We start from the raw sequence: 21869 nt of genomic DNA on the forward strand, positions 1-21869 counted from the left end.
ATAACTAAAGGAGGAAAAGAATGTAAAGCCCTCAGCATAATGCCAGGCACATATAAGTCCTCAATGCATGGTGGCTGTCCTGACAATGTTGTTATTATATGTACACAGGTACACTAGTACTATTATAATTGTTCCTTTTTATTGTTAATAATAATCATTAGTAATTTCTTCAGAGAACTTTCTGGGTGTTTTTCCCTTGTGAGGGCTTTCTTTGGGGAAGGGTTTGTTTGCTTTTGCTTCTGCACTTCTACTCCACCCCCGACTCCCCATCTACCAGAGAACCACACAGCCCTGGCTGTGCGGAAGGCTGCTGCGGGCTGAGCTGACACAGTTGCCAGAGGAGATCAGCCTCGGGCTAGAAGCAACAAGAAGCTCTCCCTGCACTGAAGTTGGAAGAACCAGGTTATCGAAAGAATGGCTTTGGGATCCCACAGGTTCTTCTGCTGTGCTGACCCCTTTCCATTCTTGAACTCTGTGGCTTCAGTTCCGCACGCTCGGCGGGGTCTTCTCGGCCAGCCCCTGCTGTGGACCTGGGGGGAGGGGAGCAGTGGCCATAATGACCAGGGCGCCAGTCTCCCCAGGAGGACGCTGGTGGGAGACTCAGGAAGCAGGGACACTGGCTTCTCTGAAGCCTTTCCTGTCCCGCAGCAAGCCTTCACCCTGCTGGACCCAGGGCCCCTGCGAAACCTTCCCCAAGCCTGCCTGAAAGGACATTTCTGGAGTCTTGTGCAAGCTGGCAGGCCCTGGATTAGCTGCCTGGAGCAGGTTGCCCCACCTCTCCAGTCTCCACCCTTCCTGGGAGGAAGCGGGGGCCTGCTCCCAGGGTGGTGAAAACCAACAGACTCGCAGCTGACTTTGAGTCACAGACGCCTCGTCTTGTACCAAGTGTCTCATTACTGCCCTTGAGCAACCTGTAGGCATGTTCTCTACAGCTTTTAAGTGTTCACACCTTTATTTTATACTTTACCTAAATATTAGTCTCCACAAGAACCAAGAAAGATCAAGGGGAAGCCAAGAGACTTATAATAGCAATAATATGTTGCTGGAGTAGGACACAATTTACGAAGCACTTTTATAAATGTATATCATCCTAAAAATATGCATACCACCTCCTGACACTGTCCTGACGCCTTCCATGCCTCGTCTGTCTAATCGGCACAGTGAATTATGAGGTGGTTACTGTTGTTCCCATCTTACAGAAGAGGAGACTGGGCTCACAGAGGTGAAGGGGCCTGTCCAAGGTCACACAGCAAGAAAACGTTGGCACTGAAATTTGACCCCTACTCTGCAGACTCACAGCCCCTCCTCAGGCTGGGGCGATGACTGACTGGGTGTCCAGGGCCCTCTGGGAAGCAGTGACCTGCTGGCCCAGGCCCCTTTTCTTGGGCGATGACTTCTTCCTGCTGGTGAGGGGGCAGCCTCTAGGGCTCAGGCAAAAGGAGCATTACAAGTAAATGCTGAAAATTCTTTGTGTGGTCCCCTCACTGACGGCGTTTCTCCAGGCTGGACAGGGGCCCAGAGGCCCCAGACCAGAGCCCTGGGCCGTCAGTTCCACTTCCTACAGAAAGTGCTCCCTCACTGTGGTGTCACTGTCGTGTGCCACCCCCTCCGCCCCCCTGGACACCCCTTTGCACTGGGAGTTCGTACAGTGCTGGGCAGCCCCTCTCTTCTGGGAACTGTCTGCTTGTCAGAAAGGCTGCTGTGATAAGCCACAGGTTTTGGTGGACAAGCGAGGAACTGCATTTGAGTTCATGGCTGTGCTACCAGCTGTGTGACCTTGGCCACAAAACTCACCTCTGAGCTGCTGTTTCCTCTGGTGGATGCAGCCAGTGGTGACATTTACCACTAAGACTTAGTTGTGTGTGGCCTCAGAGTAGATCTACGGCCACAGGTGGAAGTCAAAGAAAACAGATATTGGCAGTTAGGGAAGTACTTGCTAAGACATTAAAATCTTAAGACAAATTGTAATTTTTTTGTTTATTCTGAATGAGGGAGAGTAAAGATGGTTAAAGTATTGATAAATGAGAAAGCCTTAATTATTTTGAATCAGCTCAAAGTCTGCACCAAAGATGACTTTTGAAATATGCTAGTGCACAGTATGGGGCTTTATGGTTTTCTAAGTATTTTCTCCTACCTTAACTCTGAAGGAGACAGGGTAGAGAGTATTCTTCCTGTTTTAAAAATATGGAACCTGAGGCCGGAAGACGAAGAGTGATTCCCAACCAGGTCACAGCGCCTTCCCACCAGAAACATGGCTTGGCTTCACGTCTTCCACCGGCTACACCAGACGTGGTGTAGCCATTTCTAGTCAGCCAGCTTCCTTCCTGCTCCTGCTGAAACCCCCAGGGGGCTCTGTGGTTCCAGCCAGATGAGATCCTGTTATCCACCCCCTCCCGTTTGTTCTTTCCAGCCCTGTCTCCTCTCCGTTCCTCCCAGCATCCTCAGCTCTGGGTCTGGAACCCCTTGCTGCTGCCTGTCCTTCACACACAGCAGGATCCTCCCTCACCCCTTCTGCAGGTCCACATCATCTCCAGCCCTCCAGGCCCAGCTCCAGTGCCCTTCCTCCAGGAAGTCTTCCCTGACTTCAGTTGGAAGGACTCTGTCTCCACCTCCCAGACCTCCCCCGCACGTTATCTGGCCTGTCCTCCAGCTTCCACCCACTTGGTCTTCTGAAGCGTGCCCTTCTCCCCTGCTCCTATGCTTGGAGCTTCCTGCACCTTTGATTACATCACTTTCTCCAGTCCCACCGTAAACGTCAGGGGAGAGGCCCAGACTGTTTGGTAAGAAAGTGAATTGAAGGAAGGAACTCAAAAGAATGACGCTTGGTTTTCTAAGTGCTGGCCAGCCTGCTGGATCTGAAAGACCCTAGTTTTTGTGGTTAGTGCCGAGTCAATTCCCACTCCTAGCAACCCTGTGGACAGCAGAGCGGAACGCTGCCCGGTCTTTTTTGCACCATCCTCTCACCTTCCTGCACTGTATCAGACAGTGCTCTGCTGCTATTCACAGAGTTTTCATGGCCATTTTTTTTGGAAGTGGGTGGCCGGGTCCTTCTCCTAGTCTGTCTTAGTCTGGAAGTTCTGCTAAAACCTGTCCACCATGGGTGACCCTGCTGATATTTGAAATACCAGTGGCAGGGCTTTCAGCATCACAGCAACACACAGCTGCCACAGTATGACAACGGCCACACAGGTGGTGTGCTTCCCTGACCGGAAAAGAACCCAAGCTGCAGCGGTGAGCGCGCCAAATCCTAACCACTAGACCACCAGGGCTGGCCGAAAGAGCCTATTAGGAATTAACAAATGTATTGCTTGCAGAAAGTTTATTTCTGAGTAGATTGAACAACTTTCCCTGGCCCCCACCATTGTATTTAATGTTTTTGCACTCGCGCCCTTTTTGCAGATGTAGTGTGAAAATAAATTTCCTCTGCCCCTACATTTTTTACCATCTCAGTAAGAGGAATCCACATGAAAGGTGTGTGCTGCCCTGCAGGCTGCAGGGGCTGTCTGATCAAGGGCTGAGCATCCTGTGAGTGGCTTCAGTTCTCTTCCACTTTTTCTAACACTCAAAACCAGCTTCTAAATGTTTCACCTCCTCTCTCTTATACCTCAAATAATGTTTCCTTAGCCTGGAAACCTTCCTGAACATTAAACCTTTTGAAGTACTGACTATATAAGAGTCATTGGTTAAGCAGAACATTTGGGAAACATAGAAAAGTAGAAGAAAAAGTAGCCATAATCCTATCACCCAGAGACAGCCGGTGTTAACATTACGTTAAGACCTCACACCGGCCTTTTATTTAAACGTATTTTGGATCATATAATAATACAAAACATCCTGCTTTGCTTCTTGGTACTCAGTATTATGACCTTAAAATTTCCCTATGTGGTAAAATCTCTTTGTAAACATCCTCTTTTGATGAATATATATTATTTTTCTGTTTATAACAGTAACCCATGTTTACTGTAGAAATTTGGGGAAAAACAGTAAACTGTACTGAGAGTAGCCTGCTCACTTCTAATCCCGTCATGCAGTGCTGGCCGCTGTCGAGACTGCAGAGTGTAGTTCTATGAGACTTTTTCCATACAATTGAGATCATACTATAACCCTCATTTTTTATCAGGCTTTTTCCACCTAATATTATGTCCCATGCACAGTCACCACGTTCTTAAGCGTTCTTCATTAGCACTGTTTTAAATGGTTGAGTGATAGTCCATTGTCTGAAGGCATCGTGTTTTATTTAACCTTTCCTCAGATCCTTACGTTATTATTTAATTTATTATCATTATTTTATTTATTTATTATTATTATTTCCAGTTTGAGGCTAAACAATGCCGTGATGAACCTCAGCCCATAAAGCTTTGTCTGCATTTCAGACAACTTCTTTATAATGGATTCTTAGATCTAGGAAGATCTGTGCTTCTGCATATTTTTAATGGGTTTCTGGAAAGGCTGTCCTCGAAAAATGCAGCATTTTACTGGTTGCAGAAAGCCTGCCTCTTTGGCTGCTATTAACCTTTATAAGGAAGGCTTGCTCGTGCCACCCGCTCCCATCGGAGCTGAGCCCATAGCACCCACCTGTCCAGTCTCTCCAAGTGCAGTGACTTGGTGGATGATTCCCTTTTCTTTGTTCCCAGAGCAAGAAGAGGCGGAGCTGGAGGAGTTCCTGTGCCCCGTGAAAACGCCCCCTGGGCTCGTGGGCGTAGCAGCTGCCCTGCAGCCGGTCCCTGCCATGCCCTCGGCCCTTCAGAACATTTCCCTCAAGCACCTAGGAACTGAGATACAGTAAGTGCCAGTGGGGCTGAGGGGCCGGCTAGGCTGCAAGCAGCCCCTTCTTCAGAGCTGACAGAGATCGGGGTGATTCCCCTGCAGGGAGGTGGGCCTGGGGAGGGGATTAGGGGCTTTATTTTGAATTCATCGTGTCATTACTTTAAAATATTAAAATTGTTCTGGTTTTAAAAGTAGTGCATGTTCTTTGTAGGAACTTAGAAACATCTAGAAAGGAATAAATTTAACATTACCCCTAATCCTGTCACCCAGACAAGCATTCTTAGCATTTGGTATATCTCTTTCCTCCGCATTCTTTAATACACATATATACGCGTAATTGACATCACATTGAATGTAATGTGATGGTGGCTTCACAAATGTCTACGTATGTCAAACGCATCAAATTATTCACTTTTAACATGTGTAATTTATTGTACATCGATCATAGCTCATCTACTTTTCCATTTCATAATGTATTATCCATACAATTTCCCATTGGCAGGCTTTGTTTTAAATAGTTTATAAGAAGAAAGCAGCCAGGCCTGGCTTTGGAGCCGAGCTGCCTGGATTTGTATCCTGGCTCCATCACTTATGGGCTGTGCTGCCCTTGGCAACTTGTTTGATTTCTCTGTGCTTCACTTAAGTTGTTGGTAAATGTCGATACAGCAATGCTTGCCTTGCAAGATTAGTGTGGGGGTTAATGGGTTAATGCATGCAGACTGCTTCAGAACTGTGCTTGGTGGTTGGTAAGCACTTAATAAATGTCTGCTCTAACCGAAGGAATGGAAGCTTTAGGAATTCAACCCCAATACTGATCCTGTTTGGGTGCGTGTTTTCTGTGTGGACTGCAGACACACCGGGACCTCTTAGAAAAGAGTGTTCGCTGGACTTGGATTGGAGAGCCCTGGCTCTGTGTGACTCCAGCATAACATTTCTCTCGTCGGCTTCAGTGTTTGAATTCACTTGGATAACGAGGAGCATAGTGATGCTGTTCCCAGGAGAGAAGCAGGTTTTAGGGAAAAGACAATGAGTGTCCCTTAGGGCCTACTGGCTGGAGGTAGAACTAGCCAATAGGCATTTGAGTGGAGGGGCCTGGAACTCAAGAGAGAGGTCTGAGCTGGAGAGAGAGACTTGGGGGGTATGGGCACGGTTGAGCCCCCCAAGGTGAGTGGACAAGGAGGGTGCCCTGCAGGAGATCTTCCCTCAGGAGGAGCTGGAGGAAACTGGGTGCATTGGGAGCCTACCATGGGGGAGAGGGGGCCTGAGAAGTGCAGCCATCCAGCCAGTGTATCCAGGGTGGTCTCACCAAGATTAAGCCAGGTTCGTGCCTGATGAAGGCCGCAAAGAGCAGAAGTGGAGCAGAGAACATGCAGAAACCAAGAGAGGAAGGAAGTTTCAGGAACAGTCAGTTACTTCCTGCCTGACACATGTAAAATGTGAGGCAACACTGCAACATTCCCTGGACTGCTGAGAGCCCCGGTAAGACCAGGGTTGCTCTTGTCTGCTGCACCCCCTTGCCCTGGCTGGTCTTGGAGCTTGCTGTTGCGTCTGCCATAAGCCCAAGTCATACTCAGGGGAAGGGAGGAGGGGAGCTTCCAGAGCACTGTGCTACGTGCTTCACACTCTTGTTGAGTTGTCTGGACAACCTGTAAAGTGGGATCATAACCGCTAAGTTCTCAGACCGTGGAGTTAGATGTCCAGGGCTATTGCTCAGCCCCACCACTTACTAGCTGTATGACTTTGGTTACTTATCCTTTCTGAATCTCAGTTCTCTCTTTACAATGGGTGATGATAGTACTTACTTCCTTGGGCTTTTGTGAGGATTAACTGAGTTAGCTTAGAGCCTGGCCCCTCGGAGGGCCCAGTCATTGTTTGTCATGGAAATTGTTCATTATTCCCATTGCAGATAAGGAAACCTGGGCCCAGAGAGGATAAATGGCTTGCCCCTGGTTATCCTTCCAGAACAAGTCTTATGACCACTACCCCCATGCTGGCCAGGCCTTTCAGACCTGGAGCTAAACCTACACAGAAAGTGATCTGTGAACTGCTCCAAGAGAAGTCAATTTATGAAATGGAGATGCCTCTGCCAAGCCAGTGGTTTGGCTGGGTGGTGGCCGCCCAGACTGTGTCAATAGTTGGTGAGCTCCCCATCCCCAGAGGAGATGTGCACAAGGGCTTAGAAGGCCCTTTGCTGCCCTGAAGTTGGGGTTTCTGTGCCCTCCTGCGCCCCAAGGCTGACCGCTTGTGAGCCCCTGGACATGTTGGGGAGGCTGCCGTTCCTGGGCAAGAGGAAGTGTGGGCAGCAATGATGGTCCCCCCACCCAGCCAGTGCCCCTGGCTATAGGCATGTACCCCCGGGTCCTCACCAACTCATGTGCCTTGTGGTTTGTGAGATGCATATAACGGGACTCAGCACAAAGTGATACTCAGTGTATAGTGCCCCTCGTGGTCATTGTTATTCTTTTTAATATGACCACCACCCTTTTATTTTAGATGGCGAAAGGAAGAACTCAGATGAGGAAGTGACTAGCCCAAGGAGTCAGGGGCTCCCTATAATAGGCCCTTGGTGATAACAGAGCAAAAGGAGTCAGAGACCAAATGTCAAGGTCAGATGTTAGAAGTCCTGAGTTCTAATTTCTTCTCTGCTCTTAACTTAACTGATTAATTTTTCCTTCCATCAGTCAGCTGTACTTTCCGTTAAAGTACAGTCTCATTCTTTTCCTATTCTGGACCCAACTATACCAAAAAACTGGGTTTTGTTTTAAAAATAAGTTTCAGATCAAATGATGGTTCTTTGAAAAGATCGACAGAATTGACAAACTAGACAATTTAGCTAGACAGACCAAGAAAGGACATAAGAGTCAAATTATTAAAGTCAGGAACAGAAGAGGAGACATTACTACCGAACTTAGAGAAATGAAGAGGATTATAAGGAAATACCATGAAGAATTCTATGCCAACAAATCAGATAACTTAGAGGAAATGGACAAATTCCTAGAAAGACAGATTACTGAAACTGACTCAAGAAGAAATAGAAAATCTGAATAGACCTGTAATAAGTAGAGATTGAATTAACTACCCATACACACAAAAAAACAACTAGGATCAGATAACTTCTCTGTTGAATTCCACCAAACATTTAAAGACGAATTACTAGTAATTCTTCACAAATTCTTGCCCAAAAAAAGAAGAGGAAGGAACACTTCCCAATTGATTCTATAAGGCCAGTATTATCCTGATACCAAAACCAAACACAGACATCACAAGAAAAATTTTTTGAACATCCAAACCCTTGACCTAGAATTTCCTTGTGCTAATTTTGCCAGCAGGCGTGCTTTTTTCTAACTCACCTCTTCACAGAGGGTATGAACCTTCAGGAGTCCCAGCTTTATGTAAGAATTTCAATTGTAACTCCACGCTTTGCAGGGTCCAAAACCTTTTTTTCTTTCCTCCCTTGCAAGCAGGGCTCTGACTTCTGTATCAACAGTTGATCCCTTGATCACAAGAAAAAAAAATTGTAACTATGCTGTAGTGATGGATATTAACTAGATTTATTGTGGTGATTATTTTGCAATAGAACATATATCGAATCAATATGTTGTATACCTGAAACTAAATATAATGTTATATGTCAATTATATCTCAATAAAAAAAAAATTCATCCCTGGACAAACTCGTGTCCCAGTCAACTTTCACAACAATAAGCTGCAAACGAACACTTCAGAATTCAGTGTCATGTAATAGGCATTTATTCTCACACATCTGGGTTCAGCTGGTATGTTCACCTGGTCTTGACTCGAAGCCCTTGGTAGGATCTAGGTCTCCCCATGCATTTCCCATCTCCCGTGGACTGGCAGCTCCCTGAGGCCTGTTCTTCAAGAGGGCAAGCCCTGCATGCAAGGGCATTTTAAGCCTCTGTTTGTATCACATCTGCTAACCTCCCTTTGGCCAAAGCAAGTCACAGCCACGCCCAAGGTCAAGGGGGCGGGGATGTAGTGGAAATGGAGGGGAAGGAGTGAATCTTTGCTAACAGTCATCCAGTTATTCATCGTCCTCTTTACTTCCCACTTGAGTTTCACCTTTTTCATGTTTAGTCTCTAGGGATTTCCCTTCCTTTCTTGGGAATTCAGCTAGATGTTTAAAAAATACGTTTTGTTGGGCCGGCCTGGTGGTGTAGCGGTTAAGTTCGCATGTTCTGCTTTGGTGGCCCGGGGTTCACTGGTTCTGATCCTGCGCGTGGACGTACTCACCACTCATCAGGCCATGCTGAGGCAGCATCCCATCCAGAAGAGCTACAACTCGACAACTGTGATACACAACTATGTACTGGGGCTTTGGGGAGAAAAAAGAAAAAGAGGAAGATTGGCAACAGATGTTAGCATGGGGCCAAACTTCCTCAAAAAAAAATGTCTTGTCTTTATGTAGCAGCTGGGTGTCTGTGGAATGCGGGTTTTCAGAGTCGTTTGTCCGCCACACTGCTAGAAGCATACATTGTACCTCGAGGTGATACCGCACGGCCAGGACTCTGTCCAGGTCTACAGACTCGCACATCCTCTTGTTTCCTGACCATGCTGTTGCTGCCCCTTGAGTAAATCATCTCCTAGATCCATGTTTTTCAAACTGTTGACCATGACCACACTAGGAAATACATTTTATTTTATAGCTCAGTACGCATATATGTATTTCACAGAATATTTACCCTTTCTAAGTGGGGTGCATTCTGATATTTTCCATTCCATTTTTTAAATGCTGGTCGTGATACTAAACACATTTTATAATCTACCAGTGGCTCACAACCTGCAGTTTGAAAAGCAGTGACCTAGTGAACTCCTTTAATCATTTCCTCTTCTTTGTTATTAATTCTGGAACATGTCTACTTTTATCTCTTTGCAAAGGGAAAATACTCAATTGAACTGTCTTGTCATCCAACCCATTATGAATTTCTCTGTGGTCTGTGGTCCCAGGCCAGCCTTTGGTGCCAGCTAGTTCCTTCCTGCAAATCAACCATATGTTGAGCCTGCACTTTGGGCACCTGCACCCCAGGGCCAGGTGCCCACAGGCGTGCAGGTCAGTCAGTGCCCGGTTCTTGAAGAAGTGACACCATTATTCAGCGCAGACAAGTACTTGGTCAGAGGGTGGCCCCTTCATGAAGTGCAGTGAGCTCCTTGGAAGCTGTCAGGTGATCAGTGAAGGCTTCAGGGAGCACAGATCTGAGCAGGGGAAGAAAGCAAGGGGAGAGTAATGCCAGGAGATGTCTGGGACTTTTCTCAGCAGAAGTAGGGAGCTACTGATGATTTTTGAGCTAGGTAATTACAAGATGAGATGAAGGTTTCCAGAAAGTTAGTCTGACAAGTCCATTCAGCATTCATTCAACACGTACGTAGTAAGTACACTCTATATTTCAGGCACTGTTCTAGGCCTTCAGAATATTTCAATGAACAAAACAAACGTCCCTGCCTTCTTGGAGCATATACTCCAGCAGTGGAGTTGGGGGCAGGGGAGTCAAGCTTACCTTGTTTGTAAGCAATACTGTGTGTGGCGGGTGGTAAGTATGATGGAAAACTGAAAAGGAGAATGGAGGTGGTCAAGAGTGGCTCGGGAGGGGTGCCTCCTGCAGGGCGCCTGGAGCCTGGCAGAGGATCAGGGCGTGGCTGGGGTGGGGATGCGGCCTGAGCTCCTGCAGTGGTGGTGGGGGGGGGAGCGGAGGGCCAGCATGGTGGGGCTGTCAGCCTCGTGTTCCTGTTCTTTCAGAAACACGATGTACAACATCCGGGGCAACAGGCAGGGCCCGGGAGCAGGCCACGGACCTCCAGGGGGAGATTCTCCACCAAGCGGGGAGCCTCGGAGGGAGGAGCAGGCCTCGCCCGCTGACCCCAGCGCCCCAGGTGAGCTTCCGTCCAGGTCTAGGCTGCCTTCAGAGACCGACTGAATGCCCTCTCTCCTCCCCGGAAGCCAGCATTTCTGCATTTGTGTGTCAAAGATGGATCTTTCCAGGTCACTCTTCCTGGGTTGCCATGGGTCTAATGGCAATGACGACTCTTCTTTTTTTTTGTGGTAAAATATTCATAACGTATAATTTACCATTTTAACCAACTTTAGGTGTAGAGTTTAGTGGCATTAAGTACATTGACCTTATGCAACCATCACCACCATCTATCTCTAGAACTCTTTTCATCTTCCCAGACTGAAACTCTTAGCAATGATTCTTGAAGTATTCAAAGGAAAATATCTCTCACTTTTTCTTTCTACTGTTGTTTTTTTTTTTTTTTTTTTAATAAGGAAAGGATATAGAAATGCTTTTCTGGGGTGATGAAAATCAGATCTGCCTGAAGAAGCAGAGCAAATGACCTTTAGGTACCCATCCCAGCCATGACATAGCCTTGTATTATTTCTTTCACAAAATGTGGGTGACCCCCACCGTCTAGGGGATTTGACTTCTTTGAAATTGGCATTGGTGCCCTTAGAATATATTTTGCCTTAGAAGCAGTTAGGAGAAAACCGGCTAAGGCAGCACTGCCAGGTCTTCTCGTGGCAGAGAGGAGGCCTGGGCTGTGGAGAAGTGACTCTAGAAAAAGCACCTCTTCGGAGCAGTGCCTGGTGAGGCCCTGCAGATCACTGGGAACAGGCCAAGAGAAGATCAGTACTGGATTGAATCAATAATAATAATAATAATAAAACTAGCACTTATCCGTAGCAGTTCCTTTGTGCCCGGGCTACTCTGAGCACTTTTGTTTTTGGTAACAGTTTTATTAAGATATGATTCACATGCCATGCAATTCACCCATTTGAAGTATACAATTCAGTGGCTTTCAGTTTATTCACAGAGTTGTGCAACCATCATAATCAATTTTAGAATGTTTTTATCACCCCAAAAAGACAGCTTCGTCCCTCAGCCATCAGTCCTGGTCTCCACCTCACTCTGGCTCCAGGCGACCACTAATCTGCTTTCCGTGTCTATACATTTGCCTATTCTGGAGGGTTCACATAGATGGAATCTACAATATGTGGTCCTTTATGACGGACTTCTTTCCCTTAGCAGAACCTTTTCAAGTTTCATCCGTGTGTGCAGAGCGCTTTACCTGCCTTAACGTATGTAATCCTTGCAACAACCTGAGCAGTAGATACTGTTGTTGTTCTCATTTAATAAATGCGGAAACTGAGGCACAGGAAAGTGGAGTGACGAGCTCACGGCCGCACAGTGAGGCACAGAACTAGGATTCAGGCCGAGCACTCTGGCCCCATACTGCTGCCTGAAGCCTTGTTTTCTAAATCAGTGATTTTTCAAAATACTACTGCCGTGAAACCTTGACGCCATAAACAAAATCTAATATACAAAGCAGGTAAAAATAGAGTTGAGGCCCGGGCGGGAGTCCGGGCTCCCCTCGGCTCTTCCCGCCTTGTGCCCCTCCAGTCAGCCCTGAGGCACCCCAGGAAATGCTAGGGCACTGATTGAAAACCACTGCCTAGGCCTTGTCTTCTCTAGCTGTAAAATGGGCACAGTGATCCCTACCCTGCCTGCCCTCAGGGTTGCTGGACAGTGGTGTCATCAGAGGGCAGAGGGCTACAGGGAGCTCCCTGCTCTCCTAGACCCCGAGGCAGGAAAGAGAAAGCGGCTTGCTTTGAGCTCTGCGGTCTGCTTTGTACCCGGCACAACCGGATTTCTTTTAGGTCTGGAACAAGACCATTCTCTTCTTGTGCCCAAAAAGGCCACGGAGTTTCTGGTCCCTGGCACCTACTAGGGTAGTTCTTTATCTGTTCAAGGCTGCTTGGCCGGCCCTTAGCCTGGTCCCCAGAATAAAGATGCTGTCATTTGGCTCATCCTCCCAGTCCTGCCTGCCTCCTCCCCTGGGATCCCATACCACATCCTTATTTTTAACACCTTAGTCGCAAAAGGATTGAGGATAGATTATTAAAATACATATCAGGGGAAAGTAAATGAGTAATTTGGGTTAGGAAATTAGATAAGATCCTAGAGGGTAGCTAAGGGTGGGCAGCAGATGTGGCCCTGAGCTTCTCAGCGGCCAAAGCAAAGAGGGAAATGCAAGTGGTTAGATTATTTCCAGTGTCCATAAGACTGAACACGTTTTCTTGGAAGAAGCAAAGCTTTTTCTGGCTTTGAGGGCTGAGGGGAGTTTCTCCTCTTGGGGCCTTATAACAGCATGTTGTTGTAGGGGAAGAGGGAGAATCGCCTTCTGCCCTTTCCCTTAAGGTTCTTCTGGCTGGCCAAATAATTAACAAGACAGGTTAGCAGGAGTAAATAATACCAAGTTTAATAACATGTATACATGGGAGAAAGCAGGGACACTGTGTTTCTCAACACAGTAGCAGAAATTCTTGTCTTAAATACCACGTTTAGCCAATGACAAAGGAGGATGTTGGGGGTGGGGGGAGTCAGTTACAGGAGATTACCACTAAAGCACAGTAAACAAGAGTAAGGTTATTATGCAGATTTAAGGCCTCACCATCCACATTGATAAGTTTCTAGAAATGAGGTCATCCCCCCTCTTCCCAATACAGAGAGGGAGATACCTTTACAAATGGAGATTTCCCTTATAAATGTAAATGTTTGTCTGGCAACTCCTTGCAGGGCCATCCAGAGAATGTGGCCAGAGAGAAAGAACTTCTGATAAGATGTGCTTGTTGGTGCCTTTCCTATCTATTTTACCTTATATTACAGCAATCAGATAGAAGATCTGTTCCAGGAAGGAGTTAGTATGTCAAATTCTTTAGGCAGTTATCGGGGGAGGTCAAATGTCCATCAGAGAAAACAATCAAGGTAAGGAGATATATTTCAGGGTGGCCAAATCTTGATCTCCCACAATGTGTATGTGCCATGTAAACAAGATTCTCAAAGTTCCTTGACCAAATAATCAGGCCATTAAATGTCCCTGGATGCAGGCTGATGGCAGAGCCCTAAAGTATAGGCTGAGGACAGGGCAGGACAAGGTGGCTAGACTGAGTGAGTCTGATGTTGAATTTGGTTTAAGAATAAAATGTAGCAATGGTCGGCAAATGTTTTTTGTAAGGAGCCAGAGAGTAAATGTTTGAGGTGGCGTGAGCCATAGGTCTCTGTCGCAGGTACTCAGTTCTGCCCTTGTGGAGTGAAAGCAGTACAGACAATGCACCAACAAACGGGCATGACTGTATTCCAATAAAACTTTATTTAAAGAAGCCAGCTGCGGGCCGGATTTGGCCTGTGGGCCATCAGTTGCTGACCCTGGCTCTAGAAGAAATAAAAGGACTGTGCAGCCTTGAGGCAATCAGCTGTGGGAAATGTCTCCTAACTTGTCTCATAATAAGAATCAAAGAGGAGTTTGAGTTACTCTCTGGGACAAGCATGCAGAGTAAATATTCCATGCTCCTATCAGCAGACAGATCTGTGTACTTCGAAAATCACCCGGAGGGTAGAGGTGGAATCCTGACATAAGAAACAAGACTTCCTGCCAGGGCTTGTGCCTGAGGAGGTGGCCGCCTGGCAGACACCAGCGGGTAGTAAGATGGCCCATGCAGGCTGGGATCCAAGAGTAGGGGACAGGCCCAGTTCAGAGGATGGGCTGAAGGACCCGGCCAGCACAGTGTAAATAATGTTTATATCATCCAGTTGTTCTCAGTTTGATCCCTGGACAGGCTGCATCAGCATTACCTAGGAACATTCCAGAAATGCAAATTCTCCAGCCCCGCCCCAGGCCCATTGAAGGAAAAGATCTGGAGTAGGTCCCATGATCTGCATTTTCCCAAGCCCTCCAGGTGTTTCTGCAGCAGGCTCAAGTCTGAGAACTACTGAGGCCACTGATCGGAACCTCTGTTTCTTCTCTCGAGCAGGGAGAGATCCAGCAGATTCTCCAAAGCCCACCCCCAAGTCCTCTCTGACCAGCAATCTCATTCAGAAAGCCAAGCGCCAGAACAACACCTTCCCGCTCTTCGGCGAAGGACTGGCGTGGAGCCGGACTGGCCAGGAGAAAGTGTCAGCCTTGGAGCAGCAGGTTCTGGCCCTCACGGAGGAGCTGAAGTCTCAGAAGGTGAGCTCTAGCCCCAGAGAGGCCCAGGCGCCAGGAGGCCCCTCTGAACCTGGAGCCTTTGGACAAACGAGAGACAATGCGTTAGCCCGGCTGGCGTAGGCTGGGCTGTGGTCCTTAAGGGCCACGTGCAGGTGGTTGGAAATGCTGTGCTGTTGGTTCCTGAGGAACATGCTGTCACTCACACTAGGTGACAGAAGACCACCAAGAGCAGGATCTCTGGAGACCTACTTTAATAATTCTTTCTTGGACCCCTCCTGGAGGACTGTGCTTGGTCTGACCCCATACCCAAAGAGGGACAGTATTTAGAGGAGGTGATCTGGATGTAAGGTCCTGGGAGGGGCCACCAAAGGAACTGGAGGATCTTGGACCTGGCAGCTGGTAACTGGGTGCAGCTCTCGGAAGGACTGTCACTGGAAGGACTGTCACAGGACGGAGAAAGCAGGCGGGTCTGCGTGGCCCTGGGGCTGAGCCAGACCCAACAGGGGACAGTGACAGGAAGATTTAGGCTTAATAGAGAAGTTAATTATAGAGCTACATGGTCATTGTAAGGCAGATCACACACATACGCAGACATTAAAATCATTCGGAAATCCTATAACCCAGAGAGTAAATCATGTTTACGTTCAGGGGTGACCATATGAAGTAGTGAGCGTCAGACGGCAGGGAGGCGAGGGGCTTGCAGCGCTGGGCAGAAGGCTCTCTTTGGCACCATAAAAGCAATTAAGTTAGCACAGTTGTTATTGAAAATCCCAAGGATGGTGCCTGCTGGCATCTCCAGGAGGTGGAGGACCCAGTGGAGGACCCAGGGGATCCCCACTGAGGACCCAGGCTCCTTTTCCTCTGCAAGGAAGGCCTAAGCTTTTATGTTGGAGCTTTGGCTGCCCTGAGTCTCTGCTTTGTTTCCCAGCTCTTGCTCCTGGGGAGGTGAGGGAGTGTACTGTATTTATTTCTGAATGTTCTCCCTCTTGTACATTTCTCCTTTTCCTTTCTGTTCTGTGTTTGGAGAAGGCAGTCCAGAAAAATGCTCTCCTTACCTATTTTGCCCCTCCTCTGCCTTTCTTGACCCTAAGCAGGTATTAGGGGAATCAGCAGATGCTTCATTCCTGGCAGGTCAGGGGTTACATTTAATGAAGTGGCTGGTGATTAGAGCTCTCAAGGAGGAAGCTCATTCATTCGTATGTTCTAAATTTATTTGTTTGTCCCCCAGGTCTTCATTGAGGGCCTGTTATGTGCACGCAGTGTTCCGGGTGCTGGGAACAAACAGACGAAGGCCCAGCCCTTGCAGAGCTTACATTTTGTGGCAGAGAGCAGCGTTAAGCAAATCAACACCCAAATAATTATTACAGCATGCCAAGTCCCCTCTGATGCCAAGTAGCAGTCCAGCTCTCTCTCTTCTCCTCCCATCATCTTTGTGTTCCTGTTGTGAGGCTGCTGGACGCTCGTGAGAGCTGAGAGGGCATAAAGCCGAGCTGTAGCAGCTGCCTGATCCCTGGACCAGTACAGCTTAAGTCCCAAACCAGACCCTGGACAGGAAAAGAAATCTGGAATGTAAACTCCACCTCTCCTGACACCACACTTTCCCCTTCTTTCTAGGAAATATGTGCAGCCTCCCTTGCCTCAGCCTTTCCTTCTAAGGCATTATGAATTGTCAGATGAAGGAGAGAGGCCCCAGGAGCCCTAGATTCCGTTTAGGTTTGCCCCGATGGCTGTGCGCCCCGAAGGACCGCAGTAAATGAAGGCGAGCTCTAGATCAGTGAGGGCCACCCAGGCTGTTAACCACTCCCTGCAGTGAGAGTGAAAATGTCAGGAGGAAGTTGTTCAAGTGTTAAAGGATCTGGACTTTCTTCCTAGTTCACTTTCCAGCACACCTCGGCCCCGTCCTTGGGCAGAGAGTCGGGAGAACAGGTCAGGCAGTTTTACCTTTGACTCGCGATGGGAGTGGATTTGCCTGCTCTCTGACCCATCTCGCAGTTGCACCTCAGTCTGGTGGGCGATTCAGAGCACAGGCCTTTAACTAAGATGGTGCAGGCCCCAATTCCAGCCCTGAGCAAGTTTCTTAACCTCTCTAAGCCTCTCTTCCTCCTCCGTAAGTGGAGTTATAACCATGTTTACTGGAGAGCCGTGTGTCCGGATTCATAGAGCCCCGTGCCTTCATTATTTCAGCTGGTATTGTGGTGTTCCCTGCCCTCCTTGTTGATTCCTTTCTGCCTTACAAGGAGTGACACACCCCTGTGTGGCTCTGGGAAGATGTGAGCCCACGAGGGCCTCTGGGAAATGTGCTTGTGGGGCACAGCAGTGATAGAGGTCAGGTCTTCATTCCATGTTAGGAAGGGGGAGTCCCAGCCCTACCAGCTCCAGCCCAGATACCAAAACCAAAGAGGGGATGGAGATAAGGAGACTGACTCTCGGCCCAGAGGTAGGAGAGAAGAGGCAGCACAACCTCGGGTGCCCAGCGGTGCCCCAGGCACTCAGAAATGCTGGTCAGAGAGCACCTCTCCATCTGAAACCCTCCCAGTCCAGTTCCTCAGCTGGGGAAACAGGCCCCTGGACTTCCCTGGGCCCACATCTACAAGATGCCCTCCTGTGACTCTTCAGTGGGAAGGCACCATCTTTCTGCCTGGGAACTGAGAGTCTTGTCCTGGCTCAGACAGCCAGCTGGCCACTGCCAATAGCTTTAGTGATCTTTTAAGAATTTGTATCTTGCACTCTGTTGGATGCTATGGAGGGCACAGAGGTATGTTGGGGCCAGATCCCTGCCCTTGGGGACCTCACCGTCCAGTGGGGAAGAGACGATATGAGCACAAATAACTGCTGGTATTAAGTGTGGGCCCAGCTCTGTGCTGGGGCTTTCGTGCATTTTCTCTAATCCTTACAACAATTATCAGCCCCCTTTTCCTGACAAGGAAACTGAGGTTTTGAGAGGTTCTGCATGCCCAGGGTCTCCCAGGGGCCGAACCAGGGTCCAGAATCTGGTTTCTCTGCCTCTAGAGCTTCTGCCCTTTTCACTGTGCCATGCTTGAGGGGCTCAGATAAGCTAGGTGACTTGCCCGAGGTGACACAGCTGGAGAAGCCAGGACTGGGGCCCTAGTCTCCTTCTCCAGGTCCAGGACTGTCATCACAGCCTGGCTGCCTCCTCCTTGGGCTCACGGTACGGCCCAGGACCAGACACAGCACCATAACTGCTCTTTGAAAAAAGTGAACACACTCCCTGTGCCTCCCTGGTGTCATATTAAACCACAGAGCGACTCTGACACCCATTAAGCCATTGTCTGTCCCAGGCCCCTGCAGCCCTGGCCCCACAAGAGATTTGGACTCCAGGAGATAGCACCAGATGGCTGCTTGGCCAGGCGATTCAGGCCCTCCGAGTTGACAGAATTGCACCCAGCCTGAAGGCTGTCTCTCTGGCAGATGGAAGGCTGTTGTTTGTGGTCATGTTAGCCATCTGTTGGCTGCTGGGAATGAGGAGCCCCTGGGGCACTCTGGGGCCAATTTAGCTCACCCCAGGTCACATGGTGAGGGCCCGTAATTTAGGAAACTCGGTGGGGGAAAGTGCAGCCTCCTACTTCCCTAGAAGCCCAGCCAGAGACTTCAGAGTCCACTCCCCCGTGCAGGGTACAGGCCTGGGTCCTGAAGTCATGGAGGGATGGTCGAGAGGGACCCTGGCTGTTTCAGCTTGGGGAGGGACACTTGCCACCCTTTCTCTCATCCTTTCCACGACTCTCGGTGGAGCAGGGATCATTGTCTCCATTGTACCTACGAGAAAGCTGAGGTTCAGTTTTCTGAAACACCCTCATTAGACACACACTCGTGGATCTGGAATGAGAACCGAGGCCTCTGGAACTCCAAAGCCCTTGTTCCTTCACCTGCACTCAGCCAGCCCTTAGGGGTCAGTGGCCGACCTGCTGGACTCCCAGTCCAGTGCTCTTTCCTCGAGCACTGTTGGGCCCACCCCCCTTGATTTTAGTGAGTAATGAAAGTATCAACTCTTTAATTAAAGACGAAGGATTAATTTTTAAAAGATGACTTATTGGCTTTTAAAAATTTAAATGAAATGACAACTTATGACCAGTTATCAAAGTCTGAGATGGGCCAAACAATGATTTGATTAAGGAATATTAAAAGTATCACTTGATCAGCTCTTCTACTTCTAAGAATTGGTCCTAAGGCATTGCTTATAATTGTGGGAATTGGAAACAGCCCAGATGTCCATCCTTGGGGGTGGCATTAAGGGAATTCATCCACACAAGAAATACTCTTGAACTATTGCAAACAGTGGTGTTGCTCGGTACTGACCAACATGGAGAGTGCCGTAGCATATCAGAAGGACAAAAGCAGCTTCAAACGGGATGTATTGCAAGCTTCTCTTTTTGTTTTTAATATTTCTCTATGGTGTGTATGTGTGTTTTTGTGACTGGCTTATCTCACTTAGCATAATGTCCTCAAGCGTCATCCATGTTGTAGCATGTGACAGGATTTCCTTCTTTTTTAAGGCTGAATAATATTCCAGTGTGTATATATGCCACATTTTGTTTATCCATTGACCATCAGTAGACACTTGGGTTGTTCCTACCTCTTGGGTATTGTGAATAATGCTGCTGTGAACATGGGTTATTTCCATTTTTAAAGACATTTAAAGAAGCATTTCAATGCAAAATACATTAACTAGGCATCATGGAGAAGTGAAGGATCCTGGAGGAGGAGTTGGGAGCCCTCTATTACGGCCTGTTTTCCCACTCGTGGGGATCCACCAGGTCCCTTTAGTCCTCTCCTCCTTTCTTGGGCTTCAGTCTCCCCAGGTGACAGCAAGGTGAGTGGACCAGGTGGTTTCCCTGCCAGCCTCCAGGTTTTCTGAATCGTGATCCGTTCCCCTCCTCATCTTACACTTCCTACTCCAGCTCCATCCCTCTCCCCGGATCCTTTCTCCTTATCTCATTCTGGTGCAGGGATTCTGGGATGGGAGGAGAGCCTCCTGGGCTGGTGTCTTGGTCTTGGATTTTGAGAGCCAGATGTGGGCAAGGAGAGACAGCTGGATGTAATGAACTGGGCTTCAGAGTTGACTCTCCCAAGGCTGGGGGAAATGTACCCACCTGATCTGAGCCCAAGGCAAGTCTGAGCAGTGGTCTCTGTAGGTTATTTCACCAGGCGTCACCCACGGTAATCTCCAGATCTCAGCTGAACCAGGAAAGGGTCTAGGCTTCTCAGTTACCCTGGAGCCACGGGAATGTTAATCTCTCTATGCACAGCCCTGGGAAGCTGATTTCTTCATTCCCAACATTCCGGTTTGGTTTGCAACCACCCTCCCCACCCTACCTTCTGGCCACACCCAGCAACTCCCACAGCTCCACACACGCTCCCCTGTTCGTCTGGGCCTTTGCCAACCTGCTGCTTGACCATCTCTGGCCCTCCTCATTCTTCACGATCAGTTTAAACTGCTCTGCCTTTCTATAGAATGCACTGGTGTTCCCCCACCTGCACCCCAGGTGGAAGTCATTGCTTGGTGCTCTGTGCCCCCACAGAGACCCTTGCTTCCCTCTCTTGCAGTAAATAGTTCCATTACACCTTTGCTCCCACCAGCCTTAGTGGTCCCTGAAGGTGGGAACTGTGTCCAGTCCCTCTCTGGGCCCCAGCGCCTGGCACCGGGCCTGGCACTGAGTGGGTGCTTGATAAAGGTCGATTGGATGGACGGACAGATGGATGGATGGATGGATGGAAGAGAGAGAACCAGAGAAGGGTTCTGCTACCAAGGTTTCAGAAGATGCATGCTAATTTGGTCTTGTCATTAGCTTCTCAAATAAAATCATGATTTTGGGCAGTTCTCCTCCAAAATGGAATTGTTCTTAGCAAATAACCTTATCCAGAGGATCCATTTATTTAAATACTTTGGCATGCATGTGGTTAATGCATCTCCAGGAAACCATGTTTTTCCAGATGAGACTGGCACGGAGCACAGTATTGTAGCCTAAAGGCCCTACCCGCCAGGTCTGAGGTTCATGTGGGCTGCCTGCTGAGCTACCTGGCTTTTGATATTCAGATCCTGGCCCTAAATGAGTTCACCTCCCTGCTTGGGGGCAGGACAGGTCCCTGAGTGCTGCGGATGTTGGGAGCTCGAAGGCACAGGAAGCCGAACCTTGAGTTTCCACATGAATCAAGTGCCCCTGCCGAGGAATAATTCGAGGTCCGAGGTCCGTTGCTTCTGAACTCTAGTGCTTCCTTGCACCAGCCTTGCAAGCGTCATATGGGGGGTTGAGGGGGCTGGGTACAAGTGGATTGAATGAGGCTCTCTGTGTGGGGCTTGGCGTGAGGATTGCCAATGAGTGTCCTCTCTGATGCCATCTCAGCTCGATTGGTAGTGACTGCTCAGATGCTGTGTTCAGAAGGATTCTGAGGCCTCAACTAGGCTTGGCAGGAAGGAGTATTGAGATTAATTAGTAATGTCCGCCACAGGGGTGACGTTGCTGCCACCCCTGCTTTCGTTACTGACCGAGCACAGGTTTTGGAGTCTGGATGATATGGGATTAAATTCCACTCTACTCTGCTGGGCCTCAGGTTATTCATCTCTGAAATGGACATGCAATAGTCAGGGTATGGGCTTAGCTGCTGTAACAAAGAAGCCTCACAGTACTGTGGCCTAAAACCATTTGGCAGTGTGTTTCTCTCCCACATTCTCATAGGAGACTCCAGAGGAAAGTGAGCAGTTCTGAGCTGGTGGGGCAGCTCTGCCATCCTCTCCATGTAATTTCTGCTTGTGGCCCAAGGTGGCTGCCAAGTCCAGCCATTTCCCAGCGAGAAGGAAGGGGAACTGCACCTGGGGAGCCTGTGTGTAGTGGTTTTAATGATATGACCCAGAAGCTGCCCACATCATTTGTCATATCCGTTTAGGCAGAATAGTCACTCGGCCATACCTCACTGTAAGCTTGGCTGGGAAGTAGTCTTTAGCTGGGGAACCATGGGTCCAGCTAAAACTTTCTTGAGCAGAAAAAGAGGAAGTGGGCGCTGGGATGGGATGCCCCAGGGGACAGTGCTGGCCGCCCCTCAGGGCTGTTAGGAGAACTGGCGATAGCACACGCCTCGCCTCTGGCACCT

The 21869-nt window shown here is 48.5% G+C and overlaps 1 protein-coding gene across 6 annotated transcripts in view; it reads left to right on the forward strand.

The window, feature by feature from the left end:
- Nucleotides 1-21869, forward strand: part of TBC1D2 (TBC1 domain family member 2) — a 52597-nt gene that overhangs the window by 5993 nt on the left and 24735 nt on the right. For 5 of the 6 annotated variants that reach the window (XM_087419419.1, XM_087419416.1, XM_087419417.1 and 2 more), the window contains 3 exons: nucleotides 4635-4782; nucleotides 10519-10652; nucleotides 14590-14786. In XM_087419419.1, the coding sequence (XP_087275545.1) occupies nucleotides 4635-4782; nucleotides 10519-10652; nucleotides 14590-14786 (479 nt within the window). Of the gene's footprint in view, nucleotides 1-4634; nucleotides 4783-10518; nucleotides 10653-14589; nucleotides 14787-16161; nucleotides 20969-21869 lie in introns of those variants that run through there. The other variant, XM_087419421.1, reaches the window with a different exon arrangement.

The sequence above is a fragment of the Ceratotherium simum genome, chromosome 29 (genome assembly GCF_057802395.1).
Source record: "Ceratotherium simum simum isolate JZ-2026a chromosome 29, ASM5780239v1, whole genome shotgun sequence".
Taxonomy (NCBI): Eukaryota; Metazoa; Chordata; class Mammalia; order Perissodactyla; family Rhinocerotidae; genus Ceratotherium; species Ceratotherium simum.